Raw genomic sequence first — 24999 nt, 5'->3', positions numbered from 1 at the left:
CAGGATACTCTGTCTGGCGCGTGCAATGATGGCGCAGTGAATAGTGACGATTCTCTCTGACCAATCAGCAGTCTGCCGTGTTTTCACTTCACATTTTAGTATCGCCTCAGCTCGCCTCAGAACCTCACCGGAGGTGGTACAAAAAAAAGTACCTGGAAGCAGGTACAGGTACTTTTACACAGTGGAAAACCAAACAAAGCCGAGTCGAGTCGAGGCGAGGAGAGCCGAGGCGAGCTGGTACTGTGTAGTGGAAAAGCGCCATTACACAAACTTCCCCAGCAAAGTGAGTAAACATAATAAAACGCCAAATTGGCTAGTGATATGACAGCGTTAACTGCCACAGTTGATTTTTTCACGCATTTGTCGGGTGTTAATTTCAAACCCTGAGTGTATTTTTTTTTTTTTGCACAACAATAACTGAGTCTTTGATGACTGAATAAGTGCAATTCACATTTATCCCACAAGGTGTCAATGTCTGATACACAATGATGAAGTGACATTTCACTCATAGATACCGCAGGCAGAAAACAAAAATAGGAAGTATCATCAGCAAAACTTGAAATGGCTCAGAGATTTACTGCAGATTTACAGCTGAACGCAATCAAATATTATTGTCACTGTCACTTGATGGTGGATCTGGTGAAGAAGCTGTCAGTGATCAAAATATTGATTTTGAAGATGTTTAAAATGATAGCTTTGAGAATATGTTTGAGATGGCGAATATGAGCCAGATGCTGAATGTACTGGGAAATGAGCTCTGACAAGGACAGTGATGATGGTATAAAACATCTGTTCAAACTGAACCCTTCCAAGCTCCAAAAGGTAACAAAATATGCTTAATTTTATTCTTCTGTAATTGTTAATTACAACTAATATCAGGAGAGTTTTATATTATCGCAACAGGTAGAGATCCATCCATGTTAGATATATAAAACTATTGATTTATGGACATTTATTATTGCCAAATTATTGACAATAAGTTTGATCTGATTTACATCATTCGCAATACTGAATGCAAGATTGCTGCTAAGCTCTTTTAGCGTGGTTCGTTTCTACAGTAAGGGCGACTTGTTTTGAAGGATATTTTAATTTATACCTTATTATTAAAAATGTACTCTTCGGAGTAGTGTGAATGGGATTTTTACTTCCAGAACCAGACTGTTACACTATATAGCGATGCTTGTCGCTAACTAGAAACTAGGTTCACTTTGGTGATATTTTTCGCACTGAACAGAAACAACTGTCACTAATTAAATCCCTGTTAACCTCAAATACAATCTCACAGCTCTTTCTGTGCCTCCTGGCTTACGGATGAACCACAGTTAGGTGAGACACAGTTTGTGTTTCTAGTCTTTGGGGCGACGGACAGACATGACGCAGAAAGATGTCTGGAATCAATTCTGGACATCCTGCTAATGTAAATAAAACCTTCGCACAAACAAACACTTTCTTTTGGAAACTCTCAGACACAGAAATGAATTGGAAGGAGAAAAAAGGTGTTCTCTGTGTGAAATATGAGCTTAATTGGTTTATTAACTTTTGTCATAACACAACTGTCGAGCTTCCTTTACTATCCTTTTCCTTAAATGTGACAGCACTTTTGTTAGTGTTTGAAACCAGCCTACCGTATACAACAATGTTTGGTGAGACGCCATAACTCCCAGCCACCATGTTAAGCCTTCCACAATGGGAATGACTGTAGATGTAATCCATCTAGCTCCTGTACATATTGAGTCAGGCACTGTTTACACAAATGCTGGTTAGGTATCATTATTTCTCTGTGTATGTGGTTATCTGTTAAGTGCATATGGTTGAGTGTGTGTGTGTGGGGAGGGATTGTTGTTTATATACAGAGGAAGAAATAAGGATCCCTTGTAGAAGGAGCCAGATCCATTGGGCTGTTTCTCATGGCAAACTTCCTCTCTCTGTGATCAGGATTATTTGCAGATGCGATGGTGCCATTGCTTCTTTCTCAAAGAGGGGGGAAAACCCACCATCTGCTCTCTTCCCGTTTACTGATCTCACTTTTCTCATCTCATCTCGTTTTACAAACAACCTTGGATGAGCCCTAATCTAACTCTACAGGTCACAAGTGGTGAGATTTGACCATTTTCAGTTGTTAAGTGAGAAATCTTAACATCCTTGAATCTATTTTGCTCACTCCAGTGCCCATTCATTCTCCTGGTACCTTCTTCATAATTTGTCCTACTGTGTTCTACAGACGAAATGGGCCATATGGGTTGGGAATGTCCTAAGGGTGAGTAAATGATGACAGATCTTTTTCATTTTTGGGTGTACTATCCCTTTAAGAGTTGGGCGCTCAGATAAATAAAGATATAAACAAAGATATTATTGCAAAACAATTAACATCAAAGAGAGAAAGAAAATAGAAGCAGGAAGCAGGGACCAATACACCAGATGATCCTTAAACTTCATTGGGATGTTAGAAAATGCTAGAAAACATATATCCTTAAAATCACCTGTTTAAAAGTTTGGGGTCAGCAAGCACACATTTAATTGATAAAAAATGACGAAAAATAATATTTATAATAAATCAAAGTTGTTTGTTACAAAATATATCTAATTCAAATAAATACTGTTGAACTTTCTTCCAGGGTCCTGGAAAAATGCATCACAGTTTCCACACAAATATAAAGCAACACAACTGTTTTCAACATTGATAATAATAAGAAATGTTTCTTGAGCAGCAAATCAGCATTAGAATGATTTCTGAAGGATCATGTGATACTGAAGACTGGAGTAATGATGCTGAAAATTCAGCTTATTAATTACATATAAATTCAACTTTAAAATATAATTAAATAGAAAACAGTTATTTTATACAGTAATAATATTTCATAATATTAGTCTTTTTGTTTTTTTTACTGTTTTTTTATCATATAAATGCAGACTTGATGAGCATAAGAGACTTCTTTCAAAAACTTTTCAATGGTCGTGTAAATAAATGCTTTTTCACTTTTTCATTACTTAGCATAATCTCTGCAGAACGGGGCTGAACAAAGACTTCAAACAAATTATTTCAGTAAATTAATAGCACATTTCATGTGACCATATTTTATTACTAAGACATAAATTTAAGAAACATTCTCAGTTTTATTGTCTGGGTTTTGGTCTTTCGGGGTTGACATTCACCATTTATTAAGGGAAGCTAAAGATAACTGAGAAATGACTTTACTCTTGCTCATTTCCTGAACATTTTGCCCTATTCATTTCCAGGTGTGTTTCAGGTTGATTTCCACATTACACTGAGCCGACATCTGTGTTGTCTATCGCTCCAAGCACCCGGGCCACTGCAGCCAAACATCTGCAGTCAGAACACCACTGAATATGCCCTTACATACACAAACATGGACATGCATTCTCATACCTGCACACAAACTCCCATATAACAACAAGAACACACACACATTCACACTGTTCACTTATCTAAATGAGGTCGTACCATAGACTTAAGATGTTCTTACATAAAGCTAAACATAAATATTGCAGACTAACTCAAACCCACAATACCCCCCCCCCCCCCCTCAAAAAAAAGAAAGAATGAAAAAGATATAGAAATTGATAATGTTATAATTTAGTAAAGTAAAATAACAATTTAATAATTTAAATTAAATATAATTAATGTTTGTTAATGCAACAGCTAACATAAAAATAACAGCAATACTTTACAATAAGGTCCCATTAGTTAATGTTAGTTAATGCAATAATTTATTGCAGTATTTATTCATCTTCATAAACGTTAGTTAAAAACACAACTGTTCATTGTTAGATCAATACAAATAGATAAAACTTGATCTATTTGTAAATTGTCAGGGTTCTCTCACTTCGCTGTAGTTCATGTTAACTAATGTGGTTAACCAATGTAAACAAAATTGGAATCTCGTTGTAAAGTCTTACCAAAATAACATTTAACATAGCTGTGTAACATTGATGCATATGTTGTTTCATAAAGTTGTATACTCACTGTAAAGTGCAACCAAAAAACAGTTTATTTATGAATCTTTTTTTCACCAAATATGTTCTCAAATGTCCCCAAAGGGAGGTTTTTGTCATATTTAGCTTCTGGGGACAGATTTCTCCTCAAAAGCAGAGCTAATTAAACCCACCCACCCTCTCACACTCATATAAATGTATACTTCCTCACATAAAAACACACGCACACACACACACACACTATGCAGGCCGGCCTCATATGCAGCTTGTTTACGGCTGTGGCACAGAGCGGCTGCAGAAAGCCTGTGCCGTAATGTTCCGTAATAGAAAACGTGTGCTTTGCTCCTCACCTATCAGGTGCTAGAGGTCAGAGGTGACACATGGAGCCTGTTAGCATTCCAGCCTCAAGATCAGAAGAAGGATGAAACTATTTATGCTGCGAGAGTAGCGTACGCTCCGTGTGCTTGTGTTTGAATGCTCGTGCCTGTCGTTTTTGTCTCACAAATTCACACCATCCATCACAAAATTTCCTCTCCTCTCCATCCCTCTTACTCTCTCCATATCTTAAGTAAATCTGCAGCAGACCTGAGACTCGGGCCCTGCCCAGGCTCTCACCGCGAGCTGCATGTTTCACATTACAGGCATATTTCCACATTGTATTTTGCTAACCCTCGCCTGCTGATAAAGGGCCAAAGAGCTTCAAAGAAAAAATGCTCCTCAGCACTTACAGTGACCAAACGTCTGCTGAGCACTGGAAAATAACAAGAGCTCTTTTGACAGGACCCATGCTGTGCGGCGGAGTGGTCAAGGCTGCGGAGCCCGGCGCACTTCGACCGGCCCTCTCGAAAATCCCCCGACTCCAGGAGTTTGGCCTTTCGGTGATAGCTACATTCATCAACTCCTCCTGGGCTCCTCCTTGATAAAATGAGAAGGGAACCAAGGAGCGCAGAGAGGGTGGGAAATGTAAGCAAAGCACTTGCAACAGATGGGCTGAATGAGACACTTTGTTTTAAACTACATGGAAACACAAAATGGGGTGATCGTTCAGGGTCTCGATGAAGAAAAAGATGAGAAAGTGTGATAGAATGGGGCGGAAGCTCATAAAGAATGAAAGGCAGTGATGACAGCTGGGCACGAGGTTTATGGTTTGGCTTAGTGCAGACGTGCAGTCCGAGCTAAAATGTCTGGTTTATCTTTCACACACTCACCACTACACACAACAGTTCTCAATTCCACTTATCTAATACACTTTTGTAAATTAAAAAAGAAATCCATTCCTCTTATTTGATTGGCCAAGCACCATTTCAAGAATACTGATATTTCTTTAAACATTAACACTTTACAATAAGGTTAATTTTTTTTTGAATACTTATGAATAATAATATATTAATAATTATATATAATAACAATAATGTACAATAGTTTTACGTAATATCAGTTATGAATTGTATTTAGAATAGTATAATTAATTATTACATTCATTTTTAATGATAATTCATTTGGAAGAATTCACTTTATTTATTTATTTATTTTAATAATTGTTGAGCCTAGACTAATGTTAATTTATAAATATACTGTTTATATGTTGTTCATTGTTAATCTATGCTCGTTCATAGTACATTCATGTACATTTATACAGCTTAAAAATGTACTAATATGTAAGTAGAAATGTTTATTATTAGTTTATGATACAAAATGATACAAACTGCATGACCTCATGTTAAAAAAAAATTTAACCGTGGGAGGTTTCACTTTATATCACTTTTCTTGTTTGTGTTCAGTCTCTGTGTTGTTCTGTGACAACGCTTGACCCTGCTTTTGCCTTTTTTAAACTATTTATGTTGGCAGTGAAAAAATAAACATAATAACTGGCCAGTTATTCCTTATTAATGTCTTGTTTACAGAACTGTTGCATTACATATATACTGTATATATCACACTTGAAACCAGAGTGTTAATTTCGCTAACAAAAACTATGCCGAAAAATGTTCGACAAGCTTTTTTCACATGAGTAAGACAAGATGATGATGAGTCGACAATAAGGTAATTTAACAATAACTGTGACTATATTAACATTCAATATCATAGACGAAAAAAGACGAGACTAAATGTACGTTTAAAAATAAAAACTTTACCAAAACATCTCTTTATTTTTGTCCCCCCAAAAAAAGAGGAGACATAATGCAGACTTGGGATGCCACAATTCTCAATATAATATTGAACTGTTCGACATCCACGGTGCAATACGCGCTTGTGAATAGAGTTTTTTCCCCCCGGCTTTGCGTTTAAATAATTAAATAAGTGCATTTGATCTCTCTCTGAACTAGCTCTGTTTAACCATTATGCAGCATGACGAAAATGTGTTGACTAAAACTAGACTAAAATAGCCAGCCCTGGTTTCACAGACAGGGCTTAGATTAAGCCAGAATTAGGCCTTAGTTGAATTAGGACATTTAAGTAGCGTTCATAAACGTGCATTAGAAAAAAAGCATTACTGGTGTGCATCTGACAAAACAATAGCACTGACATATTTTAAGATATATCAGTGCAAGTTGCTTTCATTTAAAACAGCTCAAACATGCATTTTAGTCTGGGACTAGCTTGAGCCTTGTCTGTAAAACCGGGGGTTAGTTGACTAAACAAAAACAGGACAAGGTTGACTAAATATGACAAATGTGTATTAAATCGTGTTGAAACAAAATACATTTGACACAGGATTAAGTATTGAGGATTATCAATATTTGACATCAATATTTCAGTTTAAACAACTAAAATAACACAAACTCTTTCCCATAAAGCATCATTTAATATATGACAACAGCCCGTTTGATTAGCGCTGGACTGCTCTGTTGGCCACATTATCTTGTCTAAACGGGGCGGCTGACATTAAAGTGAGTGTGGTGAGGCAGATGACAGGACCTCAGCGCTGGCTGTGTGTATCTCGGGGTGTGTGCATATGACACACACAAGCCCGTGTCCTGGAATAGCTCTGCTGGCCTGGAATGCATGGGTCGGTATGGGGGTTGGGGGCAGTCCTGGGGGGTGAAGAGGCCTGGAATCTGTACCCCAGATGACGATTTATCAATCAATCCGGATCACTCAAAACATCCTCAAAATTACTGGCCGGCTGACAGCTTTGATTTACGGGGGGTCTGGGCCCAAGCTGCGGCCTGTCTGCACCTAGTTGTTGTTCTACCCATCACGTTCCCCAGACCCCTGCGCAGCGCCGAAGCCGTGTCTCTTCCACAGAGCTTTGAGAAACCAGATCTACGTCGTCCATCTCAGCGCACCAGGCACAGACAGGACTTCCATTAGTGAACCTGCCTAACCTTTGGCATTCTGACTTCCTGACCCCTCCCTAAACGACCAAAATGGGATGAAAAGACAGCAGGGCTGAAGCATGTTTTACTGGGTCATCAGCTTTCTGCCTATCTGCTGTTATCTATGTACCTGTTTCATCAGAGGCCTAAAGGTCTATACTAAAACAAACAGACATATTTATACAACACTTGAGCAAGTATAATGGTCAAATATTGCACAAAAAACATGAAACTATAGGCAAAACAAAATGTACAATTAAGAACAATAGCTGGATAGAAAAACTGATACTTTTGTAAATGCATTAACAACAGCAGAGAAGCAGAATTTAGCTGTACATTTTTTTTTTTTATAATCGGCCTTTCTATATCTTACTGTCTCCTCTGACATTTAAACACGAAATGTTGTGATGCATGTCAACATTTTTATGAAAAAATGCAGCAAGAATCCCCCCCCCCCCCCCCCCATGTTTACAGTGGAAAGCAAAGCATTGGAATGCAAAAACACATTCTGTGTGAATGTGATTTAATTTTTTTGCCAAATATTTGCTTGTAAAATCCAGTAAATTAAACAGGAATCCACGCGAATGGGAAGTACGAAAGATTTACCCACACAGATTTTCCAACAGGTTCACAAAGACCAACAGGAGGCTGCTTGGTTTGAAAGTGATACATTGCTACACTAATGACAAGAGACAATGGACATTAACACTTGGAACAAACATAGGCATAAAAATACTGTATTAGCTTTAGCCATATAGCCATATAGCCAAGTGGTATATAAACTTATGCCAAAACACCAGAAAGATTGCTGGAAAGAACAGCCTTTGACATCTCTTGTAAATGTCCTAACCTGCATGATTGATTGTATGGTTGCAGTTTATTATTATAAATGCTAAGCATTTAGCATTGTTTTACCCCGATGTCCACGACACTATCAGAACAATCCTGTAATCCATTCTTAGGTCACAAACCACTGCCCTAACACACACACAAACAAACAACGAATGAGAGAGGACTGGAGAAAGGAGAGGGATATAAAATTCCAGACAGGAAAGATATATGGCCAACTGTTCATCCCAGCGCCCAAAATGCATTCTCTTCATTCTTAATGATTAAAGCAGTAAATCGTCTTCGAGAGGGAGGGAGGACGTGCACACAAACACCACCAGCTCACAGTTCAGAGAGCATTCAAACTCAGCGCTCGATGCTGGACGTTTTATCACCGGTTCGCTTCCTCTGTGTGAATCTGAGTGCTGATATGTGTTATCCTGACCTTCCACATGTGCTTTATATGTGGGATTCTCAGTCAAGCCCTGGGCCCCTGACGGCGCTACCCAGAGCGCCCAAATCTCTGCCACAACAACACGACCAGGACGACAACTCCCTCTGTTGTGTTTGCTCAGCTGGTCCGGCTTTGTCAGTCAGTATCAAACTCCTTGTTCTTGCCCCTCTACTGTTATTCTTTGCCTCTGTTTAGTTTCTTTGCACTAACATGGTTTGTTGGTTCTTTTGTGCTTTGTTTTGCATCAAAGGGAACATCTCCCATGTACCCTGTTTGTTCCCTTGGACAATGATAGGGTCACGGGGTCACTGATAACAGACAGCTACCTGTAACCTGTGAAGTTGAGGCAACCAGGGCATGACAACAAGGACTGGCTGATGGTCCAGTGCCAGCGTAAAGGATGATGGATGTTGACGGAACTGTCAAGGTCCCAATCGGGCACGTACTGAATTGTCACAAAAGTTTATCATTAGCATGTGTTTTTAAGTCTTGCCAATTTAAACATTCAACTGTCTGAGACAGTTTTGTTTTTGAGACACACACACCGAAAATGCTTGCACAATAAGCCGCCTCTCAGACAGCGTGCAAATACCAAACTGAGTTCTCTTTCGTGTCTTAAAGCAGGGGTGGTCCTGGATGGCCCCTGTCCTGCAGAGTTTAGCTCCTAACTTGCCTCAACACACCTGCCTGGAAGTTTCTAGCATGTCTAGTAAGACCTTGATTAGCTGGTTCAGGTGTGTTTAACTTGGGTTGGAGCTAAATTTTGCAGGACAGTGGCCCTCCAAGAGAAGGATTGGACACCCCTGTCTTAAAGTGACAGCAGCCTAATAAACCTGTTGCTGTCTGTGTTTTTAATGTTTATTAAACAACAATTCACACTGCTCTTGACTGAATGACTTTTGTAACTTTAATAAGGATTAATCTATATTTAAATTATACAGTGAAGATTATTTTACATTTGATTGTAAGCTAGTAGTTTTAGCTGTGGTATCGAGAATTGTGAAATTTCACTGGTATCTAATGTTGGTGTCACAACCTTATTTATTAGAATTCATGATCAAATGAGTCAAAAAAAATGAAAACAATAACTTTTTTATTTAATTTTTTTAGGGAGAGGCCAGTGAAAAGTTTGGCAGGGCAAGTAAAAAAATGTAACCATTACCCCAACCGGGCAAGTAGAAATAATCCTTAGTGATGAGCCCTGTCAACTTTCACAAATATATTAGCCAATATAATTTACAGTAGCACAGTTTAAAAACACATGGCATTGAGTCTGAGTGAGTGCTATATCACTGACCTGCAAAGATGCGTAGGCGTTTGCGTCTCGGGGGTGGCCCGAGTCCTGAAACACCAGTACACTCATCTTCATCATCGCAGTCCCCGCTTTCTAGACCCTCCTCATCCTCGTCTGCCTGGCCTTGTCTGGCTGGGTCTCTTCTCGCATTGCTCCCTCCTGGTCGAGCCCTCCATCGCTTCTCAGGCAACGTCACCATCCGTAAAAGCTACAGATAAAAAGACCATTAGCATTGAGAATGGTGGAAAAACGGAATAAAACATTACACCTTGATGACTACAGAAGTATGCTGAACATATTATGCTATTAACCGAATCAGAGAACCTTCAACATGAAAATATGTGAAATTATTGCAATATTAACTTAAAATATCAAAAGGTACTTCAAGTAAATAGCTTGGGTTAAAGAGAAAAAAGTTTGGGAATCCCTGCTCTAGAACATGTATCATTTATCAGTTTGAGATTAGGTTTATGGATTTGTGCTCAGATTACAATAACACTGTAGATGAAATCTGCCAAACAAAGTCATGGCCAAATATTTTATTTTCAGCACACTAAGTAAAATGGCCGACATCAGGAGAGAAACTAGTTATTTACTGGATAGAGTTGGAGAAAAATCTGAGAGTTTACTGTAGAAGACAAAAGAACAATAGCAGAACAATGGACCAAAAAATTAAGTTTAGATTTTTTGTGGTAGGTGACAATTCTGAGCATAGCGTGTCCTAAGGTGTCACTTCAACAACAACTATTTTAAACAGCATTCTGTGATTCATTTTATAATTATTATGCAAAATAATCAATCTGATATGACTTTACATTATCTGAAAAACTACAAGGAATATTTATATTATTAAAAATTCTTTATCACTCTGCAGGACTATTTAATAAAGTCAAAAGTTGCTTATAAAATTTAAAAAAAAAAAACAGATTCAGATCAGTTATGTAACCTAAATTACACACTTTCACTATTATTTTTATCCTAAAATCTTGATGTTGAAAAGTCAGCATCAATCACCATCTTCTTTTGATTTGATTAAACAGGTCAGCTGCTTCCTGACAAAAAATGTAATATCATAAATTGCTTCATAGTATATAGTTATCAATGGTATGTGTAAAACTTCACATTGAGAATTGATTTTGAGCTTGATAAGGTTAAATATATAAAGTTAATGAAATCAAGCCATTTATTTTCCAAAAGACTTTTTCTTGTCTTTCTTTTTAAAAAGTACTGCACTCAAGTAGAGTCAGGCATAAAAAGATAAACGTTAAAAGAGTTGACTCTTGCATCGACCGCTGTTTTGTTTTGCCAAACTATAATTGCTGAAAATTCCATCGTCCCCCTCCGTCTTCTGCTTTTCCTTTAATCTTTCTACTCTGTCTCCCTCTTTTATTGATTTCCTTCCGATGTGCGGACACAAGCATGTGCTTGTTGTTGTTGCTTTTTTTTCATTGCTGTTGTTGTTTTTGTCTACAGTAGAAAATTGAGATCAGATGGGTCTTGCTATGTATGGTTTCCCTCCGAAACAAATCAGAGGGCAACAGCTTCTGACCAGCACACAGATCTCTCTCTCTCTCAGAATAAAAATGGATAATTATTATATTATACCCCTCAGAAGATAAACAGGCCTTACTAAACAAACAAACCTCTCCATCTGTAATTTAAAGTCAGCACATTCTCAGGAGGTCAGCAGGGAAAGTCATACAACATGTTCCACCAGAAATCCACACAGGCCTCCATTCAGGCCCGAACACGGAGGCACAGACCGCCTCTGTTTGAACAAGTCCGCAGGGTCGGTTATAGCACTGACAGAGAAACTGATTCATTTATGCAGTTTGCCCACTGGCAATGACACCAAAAAGCATAAAACGGACAAGAGACGCCTGGTAGCAGTGTGAAAATGGATAGCGCCACCTAGTGAAACCGCACTCCCATCAACGACTTCTGCTGTTCATAAAATTGAAAGAACAAACAAACGCGCCTGTTTTCCCTGAGCAGCATTACAGCGAGGAATGGCCTTTAATGCACTCTTGTTTCAACAGCATGTTTTTGGAGAGCTGCATGAGTTTAAGCCCTAAGCACATTTACTGAGGGCTCTGAATTCCTTCCTGAAGACCGTTGCCCAGTAACGACGTGAGACGGGCCGTCCCCACAAACCATTTAAACTCTGAAAGCAAACAGTCCGTAAAGAGGAAAGAGAGAGAGAGAGAGAGAGAGAGAGAGAGAGAGAGGAGAGAAACGCGGTCAAGGGTATTTTAAAACAAACTCTAAAAAAGGTAGAAGGAGAAAAGAAAAGAGAAAAGCTTACAGACAACTGTTTGGCACTGGGTATATGGAGAGAAGGCCAAATGGATGGAGCGCAGCTACTTGCCCCCTCACACACACACACACACATGTGCAGTGGCCAGCTGAGGTAGCACAGGATGCTTTGGTTTGGCTGGTTAGAGTACATTTCTAGACCGTGCCATTGTCACAGTGAAGGAAAATGGGGGAACTTATTCAATGCAGCATGCATTTAATTTGCCTACCATGTTAACAGAAAAAAAAAAAGAAAAAAAAAAATTCACATTGTACACACTGCTGCGTAACAGAAGAGTAGGTGCAACCATCGTTGCGAGTCTATTTTTGTCACACATGGCGTGCTGAACTTAGCAGAAAACAATGAAAATGCACTGTAAAACTATTTAACAACTCAGTGTTTTGTAATATATGCTTTTATGATGCAATATAAAATAGTGGAGTGAATTACTCACCCATATTTTGAAAAAAGACATCTGTCGCACAGTGACAAGATGCACAAACAGTCTATTCAGTCAGACAATTTAAGCAGTATGTAGTCTATGCTCTGAGCAATGGGCTCGTTCCATGGTAAATGTGGCTCCCCTTAGATTTATTAAGATCAAGTTTGTTGATCGCAGGTTCAGCTGGGGTCTGACAGGTGGGGGGAATCAACACTGAGCATCAGGCGATGGTCTACCTTTCAAAAGTTTGGGTTTGGTAATAATATTACAATTTATAACAACTTTATTTTATTCCTCTGAAGTCAAAGCTGAATTTCTTCACACATGATCCTTCAGAAATCAGTTTTATTTATGCATCTTTGCTAATTTCTACTAATTTCTTTATTTCAAAATAATCTATAATCTATTTAAAATATGTTTTTAATAAGTGTAGAATACACAGAAATTAGTGAGTTAATGAAGTTTAAAATACCAACCAAATGAGAACAGCACCAGTTGTAAACACTGCATAACCTACATATTGCAGTGTGTCTTTAACCCTTAAACGCATACCTCGGGTCTTTAGTGACCCGTGACACCATTAACTACCCCCCTCCTCATTCATTTCTTAAAGTTAGACATCAACCTTCTTAGTATTCCTCAATCAATTAATTATAAACAATATAACAAGATTTGTTTATATATATATAAAAGAACGCATGTTTTCCCATTAAGTTTTTGTAAAAATTGTATAGGGTCGCAAACGACCCGAGATGTGTAACAGTGTAAGAATATTTTCTGCACAACAATTATTGAATCTTTGATGACTGCATAAGTGCATTTATTCCACAAGGTGTCGATGTCTGATACACAATGATGAAGTGACGTTTCACTCATAGTTACCGCAGGCAGAAAACAAAAGAATAGGAAGTATCATCAGCAAAACTTGAAATGGCTCAGAGATTTACCGCAGAGCAAGTACTGAACGCAATCAAATATTATCGTCACTGTCACTTGATGGTGGATCTGGTGAAGAAGCTGTCGGCTTGAAAATGTTGAAAATGATAGTTTTGAGAATATGTTTGAGATTGTGAATATGAGCCAGATGCTGAATGTACTGGGAAATGAGCTCTGACGAGGACAGTGATGATCGTATAAAACATCTGCTCAAACTGAACCCTTTCAAGTTACAAAAGGTAAGAAAATATGCTTAATTTTTTTCTTCTGTAATTGTTAATCTAATATCAGAAGAGTTTTATATTATCGTGACAGGTAGAGATCTATCCATGTTAGATATAGATCCGGGTCGCTAAAGACGGGAATATGTAATAATGATTGGCATTTAAGGGTTAAAGGAGAACTTGGTAACTTTTTTAACTTAATAAAACTGTCTAGAAATCATTTGGATGGTTAAACAACCTGTTCTGGTGATATTGGTGACTTTCCCCGCTCCCCCCAGCGTTCCCAGGCGGAAAACCAACCTTGCAACTTGCGCACTGCCGTCCCGGCAAAGTGAAATTGGAAGTCTCGTGAGAAGCGAGAACTAGAACGAGAACGAGCGCGAAACACAAATTGCTTTACGGCAATTCGACATAAACACACACGCATGTATGATGTATTACCATAGACAGTATAAGAAGTGGACAGAGTCATCTCATTGGAACTCAATTGAGACAAGTGAAGCCCGTTTTCAGCGATTTCTTAGGACTTCCGTTCCTGACGCGCAGACTCAAACCGAGCTTGACGACGTAGATGTGACGTGAGCAACCCGTCTGTCCTCTAGTAGCTGTGCCGAGAGAAATCTGAATCATTCCCTTCCGAATCTTGCAGAGACGGAGAGTGTGAGTAGGAGCTGTCCATGAGCTAGGAGCAGGAGAAACTTTTGCTAGGTATTCTGATTAATTATTTTGTAATTTTGCCTCTACGTCTCCCCGATTGACCGCGAGCTTCTCCTCCTGTCCATACGGTAATCTCTCTACTGTGCGACAGAGAGTCGCGTGGTTATGACGCAATCGTTAGCCTACTTTTACAAAAACTGCTTCTACGGGGCCATAACGTAAGATACAAGGTAATGGAGCCTTTTATACATTGTCGTGTTTCTTTAGAAATAAATAATGGACAAATGGAGTCTTCAAACGCCTCAGATGTAAAGTTATTCGCTGTCAAAGTGACGCCAAAATGAATGGGAGTCAATGGGATGCTAACAGCAGGTGAAGTTCTGCTACAAGATGGTGGCACGCGGCCGGCTTCAACTTCCGGTCGACTTCCTTCCCGCTTGTGTATTACCAGATTACTCACCTCGGTAGACATAGCTCCACGCGATACAGTTGGCTTGCTCCGATCAAAACAAACGCACATGAGCAGCGGTAGAGAGGGGGAGGAGGCCGCCGCAAATGAGTTTTTTACGACTGTGTTGTGAAATATACGCCCCCCCACAGCTGTAGGGGGAGCTCGTGGGGAAAACATGCGACAACAAAAGGGAAAATCAGCGAAGAAGTGACTAGAGTTCGCTAGAGTTACAGAGTTCTCCTTTAAGCTTATGTTGCTGAATAAAAGTATGTGCCTTGATAAACAAGCATGGTTAAAATGCAAAGGGAAAAAATGTGAAAGAGCAATACCAAAAAGTGTGTTATGTTCCCGCATTCCCACTAATAACTCCCATTGCCCAACTCCTGATAACCATTTTACAATTTATTGCAGTTTTTAAAAGAAATACTATAGTAACACAGATATCACTTTATTTTCTGTGTGAAGACACAATGCGAGCCTGAAGCTGCAGTGACGCTACTGGAGTGAATACTGGAGAGCCTTTAAGAAGCAGAGGACACAACTAAAACAAAATATGCTTGATAAATCAAGAACAAGCCTCATATTTGAGGACTCCCCTCCTCCTCTTTCTCTCTGCGGTTCAGAGGCTTTGGGAACATGGAGCTCATGGAATGCAGTGAAGCTCAATGCAAAAAATGCAATTAGTGTCTGTTCAGCCATGCGATCTCTCCTTTTCCTAACTGCACAGAATGCAAAGGAAAACTCCACTCACAAACTCATACAAAAGGCTTACATATGGCAAAGTGCTCAGGGCAGAGCAGTCGCGAGAGAGACGCAGTGACCACAGACCTGTTGCTGAGCCCCGCACCAGGCCTGAACTCTGCTCAGGGTCAGCGCTCAGAGCAATATTGTAATGCCACATGGCAGTTTACTGTTTAATCAAGCAGACAAGCAATGGAGCGTATAAGAGGAGAAAACTCACAGATGGGTTTCTGGAAATTATAAGACCATGACTAAACAATGATTAGCCCAGTGCAGATCTCATGCAGAAAACCTGCTGGCACGATGATATGGTCTTGTGGGTGAGTGTTGCATTGGGTTTGCTAAGGTGTTTGTAGTGTTGTTTTAGTGTGTTGCCATGCGGTTGCTGTGTTTACTTCCTGACCCAAGACAATGATTCATAGAAGTCTCTGTGATAGTCTGGTCCCTAAGTATGGCTCAGTATCCCTCCTTCAATGTAAGTTTATGGGATTTATAAATATTATTAGACCACCACATGAAAATCTTACTCTCTTCCGAAAATATAAAGTCGGCTATATATTTTTATGCACATGGTGTTTAAAGGTTTGGGGTCAATAAAATAAAATAAAACTTTTATTCAGCAAGTATTTTTATATTTTGTAACATTTATAATGTTACAAAAGATTTATTTTTCAAATATATAAATATAATGTTCTTATGAACTTTCAAAAAGTTCTGGAAAAAACGTAGCAAATCAGCATATCAGAATGATTTCTGAAGGATCATGAGACACTGAAGCTTGGAGTAATGATGCTGAAAATTCAGCTTTGCCATCACAGGAACACACAGAGGTGGACAAAGACACAACTTCCATAAAAGTACTTAAGTATCAAAAGTAAAAAGTAAATGTCAATGCATTGTTTTATCATGGTTGCATTGTTGAATGTAATACAGTACTTTATGCCTCTGAATCTATGCCTGCCTACCTACCCTCATATCAATATCAAATTTGTTTCTAGAACACAGTTCCAGTAGTGGGATTAAATGTGAGATTGAATAATAACGTCCACAATGGTTTTGGACACCCAAATGGCTGTTCCCTCAAATAGTGCCCTATTTAAAGTTGTTTGGCTTTTAGTATGAATATGTTCGCCTTACTGTTATCTATAAGCTAGTGTGCTCCAAAACCATGACAAAATTTGAATTTAGAAGATCAAACCCAACGTTGGAAATGAAAATCAGGTTGATGTCAGAATCCAAGGTCAGATTGATGTTAATCTCCAACGTTGGACAGACGTTGTTTTGTGTATGTTGTATATAACCCAACTTTCATTTACAACCAAAATCCAATGTCTGTCCAATGTCGGATTCTGATGTCAACCCGACTTTCATTTCCAACCAATATGCAACCCCTTCAACCAAAATCATCCCCTGACTGACTACTTTCTACTCAAGGACCTTGACAGAAATGTAGTGGAGTAAAAAGTACGATATTTGTCTTTCAAATGTAGTGAAGTTAAAGTAAAAAGTTTCAAGAAAAAAGAAAGTACTTTACTCAAGTAAAGTACAGATACTCAAAAAGTGTACTTAAGTACAGTACTCAAGTAAATGTACTTTGTTACTGTCCACCTCTATACAGTACATTACATTTAAAAACGTATGAAAATAGAAAGCATATTTTAAGTGTGTGTAAAATGCTACATGGAAAATATTTCTAGGAAAGCTGACACTGTATCTTTAAAAACATTTTTAGAGTACTGTCAGAAACCTGAATAGAAACATAAAACTTGTCTTGTCAATAGAATAAACAACTGTGATTAATTGGATAACTTCTGTCAAGTTTTTATAAATCAGAATAAAACAAATTCTATAAATATATATTTTTTTAATCTACATACCCCTGCAACCCCTTTAAAAACTCTGATTTGAGATACATGTATCTAGCATCAAAATAAAGTGAGTGTTATACAAGTTTAAACCTAAAGGTAGGGGTTTGTTTAAATCCTTAAAACTTAGTTTGAGCAAATATTTATTCATAAGCACCTTTAAATATTCCTAATTCTATTCCTTATTTCTGATTTAAAACAGAGCTTGTAAAGTGAGTGTTGAATGAATTTCTCTTTTGATCTCTTCCCTCAGTCAGTCTCGCAATTCATCTCCAACACTGAAAAAAAAAAGAAAGAAAAAAACACCTACTGTGGAGAAAACATGAGAGGACAAGACTTTTTTCCTCCGTCTCTCTTTCTGGTAACCACAACACACGCTGTGGGGCGGCAGTGAGCAGCTGAGGGTTGTGTACGGCCTGGGTATAAAGACCCCAGAGGGGACGGAGATAAACGCCTGTGGTTTGGCCCTCACACTGCAGCACCATATCCAGCGTGTCACCGCTCTGAAGTGTAACCCAAACAGGGTCAGTACAGGGACACGGCTTCCCTCTACGGCAGCCTACATGTTTGTTTGCTAGAGAGAAACCGAGGAAACCGGATGAAATGTAGCGAAGGATAGATTTTTTTCCATTCTACCTCTGATTAGCATCATACCGTGTATTGTGCCTGGCCTGCTCAACATGGAATACGAGCATGTCTGGACATGCGCCGTAGCCTGTGGTCTGTTCATAATGTGTTCTGCATGCTGTCATACTATATATAGGCTACGCAACAGCTACACTTACATTACCGCTCAGAAGTTTGTGTTCAGTAAGATTTTTTTAAAAGAACATAATACTTTTATTCAACAAGGATGCATTAAAGGGATAGTTCACTTTGAAATTAATTTTTGGTATGTTTTAGCTTACCTCAAGGGCATCCAAGATGTAGGTGTCTTTTTTTCCGCAGTAGTTTCAATTTTGATATTTTTAGGTCAAACCGTTCTTGTCTGTCAGTCATATAATGCAGGTCTATGGTCACTGTCTCAAAGAGCATGCACAGAGTCCAAATTAAAACAATTCCCCGTCGTCCAAATTAAACAATTCCCCCATCGTAAGTACACATTGATGGCCTAAGACACGAAACGAGCGGTTTGTGTGAGAAAATGAACAGTATTTATATCGTTTTTACCTCTTATACGCAGCCATGTCCAAGTGATCTGATCTGACGTGTACGCAGACTGGTGCATAGATATATACACACTAGATGTCGCCTTGTCTACGGCAGTTCATTGGAACGAATGTCTTTAAGGCAGTTTGCCATAAAATAAATGCAGTTCTTTTGAACTTTCTATTCATCAAAGATTCCTTCACAAAAATGTATCAGGGTTTCTAAAAATATTAAGCAGCACAACTGTTGCTAATAAGAAGAAATGCTTCTTGAGCAGCAAATCAACATATTAAAATGAAGACTGAAGTAATGATGCTGAAAATTCAGCGTTGCCATCACAGGAATAAATTACATTTTAAAATATATTTAAATAGAAAAAATAAATAAATGCAGCTTTGGTGAGCGTAGGAGACTTAACTCAAAAACATTAAAAAAAAAATCTTACCAACCCAAAACTTAGTGTACACCACTTCTGTGCTTGAAATACGAACACTCAAATGCTCGCAGCGGACATCGTTCTTCAGAAAAGAATCTGAATAATCGAATAAGCCTGGCGCTTAACCTCAGTGTAATTTCGTTTGAATTGTAATTTCCTGCATTCTCAACATGATTACATTATGACCTCTGCCCTACATAGAGCGCATTCAAATGAAAGCAACCAAAGGTCACGCACGCATAAACAGTCGCAAATTCTCCGGAAAGAGGTTTTTATTTTATAGATAGGTTAGGACCTTACAACCACTTTAGTTGTTGTGGTTCATACTTGAAGAAAGAAGGGATTAAAAACAGTACATTTCCACTGTGTGAGTCATGGAAACTTCAATACAAACCCGCATGCGCGCACAGATTTCATGCATTACTCAACATTTATTGAATTTGAGGTGATAAAGAGGGGGATTGTGGACATTTATTCCCTCTCTCTCTCTCACCTGTCTGAAGCAGAGGCAGTCACGCAAGACACGGTGCATCTGAGACAGATGAAAGAGACAGATTCATTTCCTAGAACTAATACCTGTTGGGACAGGAGCACAAAGAGCAGGCCTCCTCTAGTGGCCTTGGGTGTGGGCTTCTCCAAAGATGATTTATGAGTGTTTTACCACATTTGTCTGAATCAGTTCCTTTGCAATCTAAACAAGTCTCTGTGGTAGCTTCCCCAGTGCTGTAACAAAGCCATTGATCAAAGAAAGCAAGCAAATTACAGATTTGTGTGCCTTTGAACAATGATATCTCTTTCATTCGAAGAAAAAAAGGCAAAGCTACACAATTTCAGACAACTGGGCTTTCTTGTTATGCTACAGATATGCTTTTTATTGTTTGTATAACAAAACAATGGATGGAAGAGCTGTGACGAATTAAATACACACACATGCATTAACCTTTAGAAAGTTGCACTTTTCCGCACTAAATAATTTAGGTAAAAAAAAAGAGGAGAAGTCCCCATCCTTTTATCTAGCAGTGTAAATGGTGGCATGTTTGCAGTAAATGCAGGCGATTGTTTGACAGAGCAGTTGGAGCTAAAAGAGTTTCTAAATCGAATTAGTGTCTGAGGACAGGCTTTGCTTGTCTTCTGCTCCAGGGCTTGACATGTTATCACCAATCGTTCCCAGAGTCATGTGGTCTGTGAATCTGATATCACCATCTGATTCCCAGCTCAGCATTCTCTCATGGAAACACCATGTGTGCTTTAAAGGAGTGGTTCCCAAGAAGAGAGCCGGGACCCACTAGGGGGCCTCAGCAAACATCCAAGATGACTTAAAAAGATTTAAAACAAGACAAAACAAGCATTAAAATAAGCTAAAACAACAAAAAAAATCTATGTTTCTTAATTTAATTCACCCCCTCAATAACTTTTTTTCTTTAAAGAACCAGGTTTCCCATGGTCTTGAAAAACTGGATATATAGCCTAATATTAAAAGTGTGATGTACAAAGAATGCACATTTTCTAGTTATGCCAGACTCTACAATATTCTATAATGATTTGTAAAAATCCTTATTCAGTAAATCACAAACAACTTGGAACAAAATGGGGACCTATAAATATGGTTGAGGACAATGGGGGGCCAAAGTCCAAAAAGGGAGTCAAAGGGAGATTTTTCATTTTAAAGGGATAATTCACCCACCAATAAAACTTCTGGCATCTTCATGTGGCTCCAAATCTGACTTTCTTTATTTAGTGTAATACAAAAGAAGATATTTTGAACAGAATGTTTTCTATTACAATAAACAGACACGGAAGCTTTCAAGCTTTAAAAAAAAGCTTCAAAAGCAGCTTAAAAGTACCATAAAATTAGTCCACATAACTCACTATGCGCTAGAGTTTTCTAAGGCCACACAATAGGTTTGTGTGACAATAAATCATTATTCAGTCAGCTAAATAATTCTAGGTAAATTAGTTTTCATATTGATAATTTTTGCCACTAATTGATTATAATACAGTATTAATATTGATTTGATTATTTAGGGCTAACTATGTGTTCATGTTTAATTTTAGACTATTTCAGTTATCTAGCCAAGAGAAGTTGTGATTTTCTCTTTTTCTATCTTATCTAATGAACAGATCTATACCTGAACACTCTTATCCACATATGTGACCCTGGATCACAAAACCAGTCACAAGTAGCACGGGTATATTTGTGGCAATGGCCAAAAATACATTGTATGGGTCAAAATTATCGATTTTTCTTTTATGCCAAAAATCATTAGGATTTTAAGTAAAGATCATGTTCCATGGAGATGTTTTGTAAATTTCCTACCGTAAATATATAAAACATTTATTTTTGTGAGTGATCGCCAACACAACCGCCAACATAAATATTGACAACTTTAAAGGCGATTTTCTCAATGTTTCGATTTTTTTGCACCCTCAGATTCCAGATTTTCAGTAGTTGTATCTTAGCCAAATATTGTCCTATCCTAACAAACCATTCATCAATGGAAAGCTTAGTTATTCAACTTTCAGATGATGTATAAATCTCAATTTAAAAAAAATTGACCCATGTGACTGGTTTTGTGGTCCAGGGTCACATATGTGTACATTATTGTTGTATAAAAGCATCTTGTGTATCGTGTAACTCCTCAAGCTCCCTTATGTTTTAAAATGACTTTGACAACCCTTATAAACAACCTGACCAATTTTTCACATTTATGCAGACAGATGTAAAAGTATAATATGATTAGCTTGAAAATATCTAATCTATCCATACAGTCTTGAAATGTGTGTGTGTTTTTGCAGTAACGTCCCAGGTCTTATAAGCACTGACACTGAGCAGTACGCCACATGTGTGAGCATGCACTCCTTCCTCTTCAGTCTCTCGCATACATCGCAGAGACATCGATTTGAGTTGTGAGGCCCCCGTAACAAAAGGAAAGAGAGACAGAGGAGACCCTATGATGACCCTGCGCGGAGAGGAAACAGGAAGTGAGACCTCTGACCCGGCCGAGAGGCTCCTGTTGTGTTTTCCGGCGAGGGTGCTGATGGAGCTCCGCGTTTCTCTGAGGTTCCTCTCTCGGCTCATGCTGGGAGATACGGACGAGTCATGAGAAACAGCACATAAAGCCAAATCTCACAGGGAGCCCAAGGGAGGTTTGAGTTACACTATAGCCTGAGAAACAACACGACCGTAACCCTTCCACCTGTAAGCTTCTCTCCCTCTTACACAATCACATCTCAAAGTATTCAATCTACAGCATTCTCAAGGCAACACAAATCATGTTTGTCAGGAACACTGACCCCCAGACGCGAGGCAAGGCTCCTGGTGGGGGGACAGAGCATATCAGGGGAGACCGGGGTTAAACAAGAACTAAGACCAAAATGTAAAACTAAGCTAAAATAAATAATTAAAGGCACACTATGCAGTTTCCGCTTTTTTCAAACAGCGACCCCTAGAGTCGCTGTGGCGTACTTGTATTTAACGTTACTGTCGTAAATACCACTCACACCCTACTACGAGTTCATTTATCATCGAAATTATTTCGAAGCTGTTATATTAAGGTACAAATCTTGCATAGTGTGCCTTTAAATGAAGAACTAAAATAAAACCTGACTGTATTTTAAAATGTAATTTATGCCTGTGACACAAAGCTGAATTTTCAGCATCATTACTAAATTCTTCAGTGTCACATGATCCTTTAGAAATCATTCTAATAAGCTGCTCTTTTTTCAGGATTCTTTAATTAATTTTAAAAAGTAGAAAAGAACAGCATTTATTTGAAACAGAAATCTTTTGTAATATTATAAATGTCTTTACTGTCACTTTGATCATTTTAATGCATCCTTGCTAAATAAAAGTTTTAATTTATTCCTTCTTCTTCAAAAAAAAGTCTTACTGACCCCAAACTTTTGACCTGTAATTAACAAAACCATTAATAAAACTAACATTAAACTGAAATTTAAAACAAATTTGAAAACAGTATTAAAACAAAAAGAAATCTGAAAATGCAAACTCTAATAGTCTTAATAGTCTGTAAGCAGTCCAACATGACAACTTCTGGCTCAACCTGTCTGTCTGCACAAATAATGAGGTGATACAGGTGTTTGTGAACACGTCAGCCACCTTAATAGGCCCTACATGCAGTTTTGTTTATTTTGTTTCGCTATTAGAGTAAATACTGTAGTTTTGGTCTGTCAGTGTCTCAGGAAGTGCCCTCTGTAACATTTCCATGTCATAGGAAGTCAATCCAGCAGAACAGGATAACAAATATGTCCTGTTAGTAAACAAGTTTGTCGTTGACCATGTAGGTGTAAACCCATTTCTTTCAGCGCAGATGAGCTGGCTGTAGGGTTGTTGTTAGCTGGCTGTGTGGTAATTGTAGCCAGTGGGGTGGCTGAAGTGGGTGGGGGTAGATTGGTGGCAGTAGGGGGGCACCAAACTTCTGGCCTCCGGGATGAGGGGGCTTTGCTGAAAGGACTGCTGGGAGGAGGGACTGGGGGCTTCAGCCTCATTAGAAGCTGACTAATTGGAAGGAAAAGACCTCTCATGTGCTCTGTCTGACCTCCTAGACAGCAGGGGAGAGAGGAACAGATAGATGAAAAAGAGAGGGGGATGGAGGAGAAGGAGGGAATGTGAAAACCTACTATAGAGGGAACGGCAGAGGAGAGATGTAAGAAAGTGCCCAGAGGTTGCCAGTTTCATAGCTCAGGTGACTTCATGGGGTTTAATTTAACTATCAATTTGGTCTCAGATGTTTCTTGTAAAATTCCTTAGTGAAAATAAAAATAGACACAAATGAGACAATCAGAAACTTCTTTGAAACTAGCTTGTCAAGCTGCTCTTTTGAAAACGTAGTTTAACTTTAGCAAGCAATAAAAACTAGCAAACTACAGAGAAGCTATAAGGCAGCAAAATCCTTTTAAAAATAATATCGAACTGATATGACTCTCAAATTAAATATGAGTCTACTTTAAAGCTGCACTATATTTTTTAAGTGTTTACGCACTACTTTTCTGCATGAAAAATGACTCCGTCTCTCTATGTGCAATACATATTTTCCAGTTTTGACTGGGATAATTTTTTTTTGTACTGTCCCTATACAAATAAACTTATAAATAAATAAAATGAATGAATTGGATAGTTTGAGGAATCCACCTTATTTTTAAACACAGAAGTACTTTTTTTTTTTTGAGAATGTGCGAGACTTCTGATTTATTAGCTGCTATAGGGAAATAACGAGAAGAATATATCAAATTGCAGTAAACTGTAAAACTGTTTGACCTACAAACCAGCATGTTTATAATTAAGACACTACATAAAAATAATACCAGTTATTAATCAATATCAAGCAGCATAACGAGTTTTGTACTGGCAAAAATAACTGGAAGCGAATAACACTGACACATTAAAATTACAAATGGCAATTACCACTCTTACCTGTAAAATAAGATGGATACCGATGGTTCCCTGTGATCACCATATTGGTACAGATCTGTCATTCTACCACAAGACCAACTGACAGTAAGAAGAAATGCCTGCAAGGTATATATCTAAAAATATGTCATGGAAGCAAGCAAATAGCCTTTCTGCTACATCAGAACTTTTTTCTCTGTTTACGGACATGATGTAACCATAAGGATGAATGGCATATTCCTGAAATTGATTGTTGTGGGTGTCCATTTGCTTTCCATTTAGTTTCATTGCTGTCTAGGAGAAACAATTGCGATATTAAGGGCCCTCTTGCAAAGTTCTTATGTTTTTGGAGTCTACTAGAATAGGTTGCATGCTTGAATGTTCAAAAATAATTATTTTTCACATATATTACATTACTGCAGCACCTCTCTTTCCAGTCTGTCAGTAACGCTCTGTTTAGCTCCTGTCTAAAAGCGCTATGCACTCTGATTCGTCGGCTGGACTGGACCAATGTGTTGTGATTGGTCAATCGGTTCGAGTATGGG

The 24999-nt window shown here is 38.3% G+C and overlaps 1 protein-coding gene across 1 annotated transcript in view; it reads right to left on the bottom strand.

Annotated features, from left to right (window-relative positions):
- Positions 1-24999, bottom strand: part of gpc3 (glypican 3) — a 149780-nt gene that overhangs the window by 13522 nt on the left and 111259 nt on the right. Inside the window, exon 7 of the mRNA XM_082178605.1 lies at positions 9854-10058. Within this exon, the coding sequence (XP_082034731.1) occupies positions 9854-10058 (205 nt within the window). The remainder of the gene's footprint in view (positions 1-9853; positions 10059-24999) is intronic.

Source organism: Leuciscus leuciscus (assembly GCF_965113295.1).
Source record: "Leuciscus leuciscus genome assembly, chromosome: 8".
In the NCBI taxonomy this organism is placed as follows: domain Eukaryota; kingdom Metazoa; phylum Chordata; class Actinopteri; order Cypriniformes; family Leuciscidae; genus Leuciscus; species Leuciscus leuciscus.
This window is presented reverse-complemented; position numbering and strand designations above follow the sequence as displayed.